Source organism: Stegastes partitus, unplaced genomic scaffold, assembly GCF_000690725.1.
Source record: "Stegastes partitus isolate 25-593 unplaced genomic scaffold, Stegastes_partitus-1.0.2 Scaffold1841, whole genome shotgun sequence".
Classification (NCBI taxonomy): Eukaryota; Metazoa; Chordata; class Actinopteri; family Pomacentridae; genus Stegastes; species Stegastes partitus.
The window spans coordinates 69,374-78,035 of record NW_007579572.1 but is presented as its reverse complement, the minus strand read 5'-3'; the positions used below and the strand labels follow the sequence as shown (position 1 = coordinate 78,035).

The following is an 8,662-nucleotide window of genomic DNA, read 5'->3' as shown; positions in this document are numbered from 1 at the left end:
TCCAATGAGCAAAACCAGAACATTACTGATAAACCTACATCTATGGGGCCTTACATTGTGATATGTAGCCTGATAGGTGCCAGTATGGAAGAAAAAAAAACATATTTATTAACAATTACATTTATTTATTTTGTAGACGAGAAGTACATCTTCATTTTCATTTTCACTACAGAAAACAGATGTTCGTTTCCCGACTGTATGACGTCAGCCGTCCAGCGTGGTCCGACACGTGCCCCGGTGGCTCAGGACAGCCGCACGTGAACTACCACGCTGGATGGAGCTGGATGGAAGAAACCATTTGTGGAGGGGTGGCAGGGGGGGAGGAAGAGGGGGGCAAATGTAAACAAAGGACTGTAAATAGGTCTCAAACCCAACGATGCGTACGTTTCTAATTTCAGTGCATTCATGACTTACTACATTATATGAAAATATTTAAACGACCCCTTATCACGCTTGACATTCTGTTCTGTAAAACACCAACGCTGTGATTTACCTCAAACAAAGATGTCGTCAAGACGTGTCTCTGCAAAAAACGTAGAGCATAATTTATAAGGTGAATATTATGTCTACGTGATATTATTCGTAATGTGTGCTGACAAAGAAATTGCCATTTCAACTGCAGTTTGGAACCCCGTGTACTTTAACAGTGGTACATCTGAACCCTGTTACCTCACAGCCCCTCGAGCGGCGTCAAGCGGCCGCAACAGACCGGCAGTGGTGTGCTGCTGCCTTCCGAAATAAAAATACTAAATGTCGCTAACAAATACAAAGAAAGCCAAACTGGTGCTGACCAAACAGAAAAATCATAGTAAAAATACGCCACATTGGAAATTAATCGAAAGTACTATGATGCTTTAAAAGAGCAGTCGGTAGTTTTTCAACATTAATTAGTATATCACACACTGTAATGCCACTGAGACGTCTGAGTTTTGTGTTTCCCATCTGACCACAGTTAATTTAGTGTCTTTTTTTTTTTTTACTGAAGACAACCATCAGACAGGCTAAATACCTCTGATAGATGATGACAACAACCTTGATTTGACAGTTTATTACCTCACACTTCATTGCTAAGACGCTACATTTGTCATATTTCTAACTTAAAAGCACAAACATTAGTTTTCTTTACAGTACACCAGATTTGTATTTAATCCCATTTATTATATTAATTTAACAAGTGACAGCATACTTCTTTTTTTTTTTTTTGAAAATGTTGAGCGGACACTCTCTGACACAGCAGCAGCCTTTTGCTCATTCATACCTCCTCCCACTCCAGCGCCTCTTGCTCAGCTCCTCACATTCTCCCTTTGGATAAATGAGAGAGAGGAATGGCGTGGACGCCGCCGGCTGACAGCATGTCACCGTTTCTGCTGAACGTGTAGCCGGTGGAGGGTTCACGGGGGGCCGGATGGACGCAGCTGGCGGTGACAACTGGCGGAGACGCACGAGGAGCGCGCGAGCCTACCCTGGTGCACGAGCCGACGAGTCCGGCGTGCTGCGGTGTCTGAACGTGGGAAACACGGAAGGAGACCATGACATGGAGGAGAACATCGGTCTGTTCAAGCAGAGCAGCATGGAGCGGAGGGTCCGGGCGCCCCGCTACAGCCTGCTGCGGGAGGTGGGAAGGGGCACGTACGGCGTGGTGTACGAGGCTGTGGCCCGGAGGTCGGGGGCCAAAGTTGCCGTGAAGAAACTGCGATGCGACGCACCGGAAAACGTGGAGCTCGCCCTGCAGGAGTTCTGGGCGCTGGCAAGTCTGGAGAAACGGCATGAAAATGTGGTGCAGCTGGAAGAATGTGTGCTACAGAGGAACGGTATGGCCCAGAAAATGAGCCACGGAAATAAACGGTCCAAACAGTACCTGCGCCTGGTGGAAACTTCGCTGAAAGGTGAGCGAGGCTCGCGCGACTAGCTCTTCCTCTTAGCTGTTTGAGCTGAGTCACTTTAGCACAATCAGAGTGAGTAAGAGCTTTTTTGGTTTTAGTTAATGCCAGATATTAATAATTTAAAAACAACCCTCGACAAGTAACGCACTCGTCTGGTGTTTTAATAATCGGTTGTGGTTATCAAATATACACAATGTCATTTTAAACCGCCTGATTGTTTAGTGTAATTTTCTCATAAGGTAGACAACAGTTTATGATACAGGTTAATGCGTAGTTTCTCTTCACATCATCCATCCTTCTTCTACTAGTGAAATCACGTATTTTAGCTAACCCAGAGGAGGATGTTTAGTCCTGCTGCTTTCTCTTTTTGTCTTGTCATGCGCTGTGTTAGCCTGTAGCAAAGACTTAGTGATCCAAAAATACTGCTGTTGGATCGTGAGGTTTAGTTTCGTAGGAGTAGCTTTGTCTTTAAATGTTATTTAGAGCAGAATAGTTGTCGCCATGACACAGGCTCGCTGGGGGATGGGTAGGTTTTAGTCAGGGAGCTCCTGGGGGCAGACTCACTAAAATGGAGTCTGTCTGGTTGGCTGTGTTCAAATAGGTACTTTTCACATTCCTCTGACAATGCTGCCACTTTTGCCAAATCCACACACACACACACATATTGACAAAGGTTTAGCTTTTTTTTTGTAAAGCCTGTCTTTATGTGTTGTGCTGACTCTCTTGTGCTGATCCAGTCCGGGTGTTGTTTTCTTTAAACACATCAAGGCAGTGTTGTGAAGTTCAGTGATTTAGCTGTGTCACTGCAACCTATCAATGATTTCTTGTTTTATCAGTGTCCAGCTGTGTACCAATGGCACTTCTCGGTAGTAGCGGCTCTTGATCTATTCAAAAAGCTTTTGAAAAATGCATCTCAGTCAATGATCTCTTTGGAGTGGTTCTAGTAACATAAGGGGGCAGTCTATAATTTGTGAATGCCTCTGTCTTCGTCTGCTACCCTTCAAGTCATTTTGACACATTGGTTGTTATTTGTGATCTGCAATACATGTCATAGCATGTAAGCAGTGCTCTCAACTGGTGCCACAAAGTCTGTCGTAAATCAGTAATTACCACCCACATGCAACGTTTTAATAAACGCCCTTTAATAATCGCCTTCAATGAGATTTTTAGGCGACAGACTTACCACCTATCTTTGTTTTTGCCAAATCTATCTTGTTGGAATAACTGTATGTCATTGCATCAGTGTGTGACTGACTGATGTGTTGCCCCTGCAGGTGAGAGAGTGCTCAGTCCTCCAGAGGAGCCGTGTTACCTGTGGTTCGTCATGGAGTTCTGTGAAGGAGGGGACCTCAACCAGTTCATCCTGTCTCGACGGCCCGACCCACAAACTAACAGCAGTTTCATGCTCCAGCTCACGAGCGCCGTTGCTTTCCTGCACGAAAACAACATTGTGCACAGAGACCTCAAACCAGACAACATCCTTATTTCAGAGAAGTCAGGCACTCCGGTTCTCAAGGTGGCTGACTTTGGCCTGAGTAAAGTTTGCGCTGGTTTAGGAAATGCCAGCGAGGGCAAAGAGGGAGAAGACAAGAATAAAAACGTCAACCTCAACAAGTACTGGCTGTCATCTGCGTGTGGCTCAGACTTCTATATGGCTCCAGAGGTGTGGGAGGGCCACTACACAGCCAAAGCTGACATATTTGCTCTGGGTATCATCATCTGGGCTATGTTGGAGAGAATTACTTTCATTGATGCAGAGTCTAAGCGGGAGCTGCTTGGAACATACGTGAGACAGGGAGCGGACATTGTACCAGTGGGTGAAGCACTGCTAGAGAATCCAAAGATGGTACTGAACATCCCATTGAAACGCAGGTCGTGCATGTCGGATGAAGTTAGGAAACTTCTTCAAGACATGCTTGCTGTCAACCCTCAGGACCGGCCTGATGCTTTCGAGTTGCAGGCCAGAATGGACCAGGTTATGTACGTAACATGACCCTCAACCAGACTGTTATACAGGTACTTAACCTTTTCTTTTCATCTATCCGTGACCCATTTTGTGTGCTGTCTGTGTTCCCTTCCTTGCCCATCTCTCTCTACCTGCCAGTACTGTTTTTCTCGACTATGTCTTATTTATTATGTCTTAAAAAAAAAGATGGATAGAGTCACCTTTATTGAACTAGACACAAATCTGAAACATGCATCCTATATTGGTAGCGAATGTCTTTGAGTAGAGCTATGCAGTTGAAGTGACTTCAGGTCAGCCATTGGCCTGAGACAGTTTGGTTGTTTTGGTACCGCCATAGCTTAGTTTATCAAGTTTTAGGCTGAGAGTTTACTGTGGATTTGGTGAAAGTACTAAATATTTTTAGTCGATCTGCTGTGTGTGTTCGGATCATGTTGGTTTGCTGTATAATCCCTCTTTGATGACAGCTTACACTGAGAGCCTTCTGCTGGTCTGCAGGGCTCTGGAGGAACTGTCAGAATACATACATGCAAACATGCTGTGGCAGGACAGTACCCTACTGTTTCACAGCCTTCACTGGAGTGAGTCTTAGTATGCTGACATACTGTACACTTTATGTAGCATGATCTACGCAATGTAAAGCTGAAAGAAAGACAGCACCCACACAAGAGGTCAAGCAGTGCAAACACGAGAGCTGACAGGGAAATCATAGAACTGAGAGTGAAGCTACAGGTCTGATCCATGTAAGAACCAGCAGGAACTGTAAGCAAAAGGACATAACTTGTTTGCAAGTAATGTATTTTACTTTTGAGATTCTTTTTGCTTTTCAAATTAGTATTTTTGTTTAATATTGAAGAAGTTAGTTGGCTTACATTGGCAGACATCTGATTCCACAGTTTCCGCATAAATTCTTTATCTCCTAATGTTCCAGAAACTTTTTTAGTCGTTTGACCTCTTTCAAGCTTTCTTTTTTTATTAAGTACTCAGCTTTTTCTGACATGTTTCACATGTGAAACCAAATGCAACACTATGAGTGGTTCAGGCAGACACTGTGTCTGTGCATAGTAACCCCATATTTACAATCATGTCTTCCCTCTGTGTGGGACAGCCACTATTCACTCCAGCTTAAAGTGTGCCGGTTTACACTCAACCTGAATGTTTCAAACTGGGACAAAACATTAAATTAAACTGTTTTATTCTAGATTTCAGATATAGGCCAGTTTATGCTCTCTGCGTCCTGATGGGTACATAGACGTCATCATCCACTTAAGTCTGTGAGAGTCTGTGCATACAATCCATGTGCAGCCCAAATTCAGTGACCTTGCAGACTGTCTGCACGCCATGCACGTGAACTACGCATGTGCCAGGAAAACAAGCTGTGCTGAGGAGATTCTCGGTCATCCACAACTTTTTTTAGTCATCGTTAAGAGTTTTAATTAAAGTAGTCACTGATAGTCTTCCGAGGAGCTTTGTTTGTGCATGCTTTCATCGACAGAGCCCAAACACAGCACAGAGTCCTTGATTCTCCAGAAATCCCATGTTATGTTTACACACTGTGCCTGGCACACAGATTCAGTGCCACAGCTTCATCTGTAAGCAGCTCCTGTTTCCTTGTGTGTTTTTCTGTGTTTTCTGTGCGGGGAAATGCCACTGGCCCTGCAGCAGACTGCCGCGGCTCTGTTTAAGTATGAATAGAGCTGCTTCCACATATTGGCCTGTGCGTGCACATGCACTCCAAAACCATGAATGATGGTAGTTTCTCTCTTCTCTGTAATTCACATTATTGTTTTCAGTGCATCTTCAACATTACTAATTAATTATCAGTGTCCCATCACTACACTACTGCTATTTCTGGAACACTGGTACACTGTACATTTATTTAGAAACATCTGTGGTGTATTTAAAAATCCATGGGTCTGAAGGCGAAAGAATCATTCTGTTGTCTTGTATGATGCTCTGACATACCATTTCTGAAAGACTTATGTCTTTCTGAGGGCAGTGTGTGACATGACTAAGATGTAGTTGTTTTGGCATTGCAGTGTTTACATCCAGAGCTACAGTACAATTCCTATAAAAAATATTCACTCAAGGTTTCTCCTTATATTGCTTTTCAACATTGAACTATGGTCATTATTATTATTTGGCTTTTTTGACAAGAATTTACAAAGTACACTCTTTCATGCCATATTGAAAACCGATATCTACAAAGTAATGTCAGTAATTAAAAGTACTAAATTCTGCTATACTCAGAAATGTTGTCAGTGAACACATGATATAGGCCGCAAAGGTTGAGCTATTACAAATGACACTGGGATAGGATAGGAATGCTGTGCTAGTCGACCCTGGCCTGTCATAAACACATGACCTCTGGCCAGGGACCAGAAAGCATCACACAAGTCTTTATCACTAAACTCCCACAATGCTTAACACAGTGCTCCCTGGAGTCAAAGATCCTGCCTCCTCGCGATGTGACCGTATCAAACGATAAATCTTATGACAGCTAATCTACAACACATTTTCTGACATGCTGAGACTACAGGTTTTTGCTGTGCTGTGGAGCCACAGTGTGCCCAACCCTCTTGACACTACATGTCAGACGGTGCACTTTTTGAGATTTACAACAAGGTTTGGGACCACCTGGTAGCATTAAGGAACAGCTTGGATGCTAAAATGCAATTTTGTTGTTAATGAGGTTCTTAGTTGTCAAGTATGCACACTGGATTGATTTTAGTAACTTTAATGTACTTGAAGTGTGTATTATCTAGGAAAATGGTGTTGGATTATATGACTCTGATCCAGGCATAACATTTTGATCAGGACATTCCTACCCAGTTGTGGTAACACTTGTAGACAACAGTTGCAGTAAATAACATTTGATGTGTGAGGTGTTGCGACATCTTCCTTGGAATTTATGTGTGCAAGTGAATGGTAAAGAGAGGGTGGGTGGGGCTGCTGTTGGTGTCCTCCCCAGAGCACATACAGTATTTAGTAACAGCAGGGCCTGGAGCTAACCAGGACATTGCTCAAAGCCCCAGCCACCCCTTGACCCCTGGGGCCATAGTGTTTTATAGAGCAAATGAGCATGTATTGTCCCCTTGTGCATGGGTTCTACATATGATGGGTGTGCTACTTGTTCCTCAAGTCAGCTAACAGAGTCCTGTTCTTTTTTTTTTCTTTCGTAGGACATTGTATGACACCATTTGCCTTTGTTTGCTGTTACATCATGTGCCTGTTCTGGGAGGGGGATGGGGAGCAGGGTGTGGGTAGGAGCTGCAAACACAGCTGACCACCCGTCTACGGCTCTGCTTTCAGTCTGCTGAAACTCCCCACCACAAACACGTCCCGTTCATCATTTCTGCCTCCCCCCACACAGCTCCCTGCTCGTTCCCTATACTGAGCCATATATTTGTTTTGTAAGTGTGTTAATGACTTCAGTGAGTTGAAATGAGCAGGTATATTCACATATGGGTCATTCCATCTCAAATAGTTACATTTTTACAACAGTTCTTGCTCGACCACCTTAGATTTGTCTTAATTTTTAATAGAGTAAAATATAGATATTTCTAAATATATTTGTGGAAATTTAGCTGGATACGTCAAATACTGTCAGAGATAGATTTTTTTTTTCAACATATTTTTTGAACCACATTCTCAGGAGCTATTAACAGTGGAAACCCAAAATATGCACTGTTATTTCTCATCACGCCATTGATTCAGAATGCGCAAATGTATATCAAATAATTTGTGTTTATAGTACATTGAAATCAACTAGTGATATTTTCTGAAACACATGTAGGTGAATGCTGCAGTAATAATACAAAACAAACCATGTAGAATACTTTTCAAAAATTGGGAAAAAAATAATTTGTAGTAAAAAAATCAGATTTCTCGTCAGTGTCTTCACCAAACCACAGCTTGTTGGGCCGTTGCTGCGTTCAGCCTGTTTATTGTTACAGAATAATGTCATAATTCTGGTTTTTGTCGGAACGAAATTCCCCAAAATTGATTCCAGGAAAAACTTTTGCCCGTTTAAAGTCACAGTCAGCCGAGTGTTACGGCTCACGGGCCAAGCGTCGGTCAGCACCGGAAGGCAACATGTTTGTTTGTTTGTCAATGACCTGCTCACCTGAGATCTGATCACTGACTTATTCACACACCGTCTGACGTTAATCAGGGCACATCAAAGAGAATCGCATTGTTGCAGAGCATGTCGTCTGAGAACTGAACTAGTTAATCATGATAAGTTAGTCCTCATGTAGATGGTGCTGGTCCAGTACATAGTCTAGTTTTCACACCCAGACTCACCGCTGTCTTGAAGCCCACTTATTGGATCATCCCAGATATCGTCATAATTCCATCCTGGACCGAGGGTATGATAATAAACGGGCAGCACATCGTGTTGTCCAGTGTTGTCGGATACCATTAGTTAGGTGAGCCTTGTTTGAATGAAGTGCTTCCGATCATAACTTCATGAGAGATTGTTGTTTGCAAATGTTAAGCACGACATGCATGAGATACAAATAGGCTCATATACAATAGACACACTCTGGACAAGGTTTTTTTTTTTAGGTAAAGGTGATTTTGTGGAACTTTTTGCCAAACAACACTAATGAATGGACCTATATAAGTAAGAAAAAGACCAAATAGTTAAACCTATTTAAATATAAGTCAGCCAACAAGCAATGAATAATCCACAGGTGTAGTCCATGTTAGTGCAGTGAAGCCCAGATTTAATTGGGAGTGTTGCAGAGTTACAATGTTCACTTTGGTTTATTTCTAACATGTAGTGGCACAGCTTCATCTGTGTTGGCTGGCT

General features: G+C 42.9%; 1 protein-coding gene across 1 annotated transcript in view; it reads left to right on the top strand.

Annotated features, from left to right (window-relative positions):
* Positions 1 to 1,206: 1,206 nt before the first annotated feature.
* Positions 1,207 to 8,662, top strand: part of LOC103372836 (serine/threonine-protein kinase 35-like) — an 18,481-nt gene continuing 11,025 nt past the window's right edge. Inside the window, exons 1-2 of the mRNA XM_008302579.1 lie at positions 1,207 to 1,886; positions 3,158 to 3,899. Of these exons, the coding sequence (XP_008300801.1) occupies positions 1,406 to 1,886; positions 3,158 to 3,876 (1,200 nt within the window). The 5' untranslated portion in view covers positions 1,207 to 1,405 and the 3' untranslated portion in view covers positions 3,877 to 3,899. The remainder of the gene's footprint in view (positions 1,887 to 3,157; positions 3,900 to 8,662) is intronic.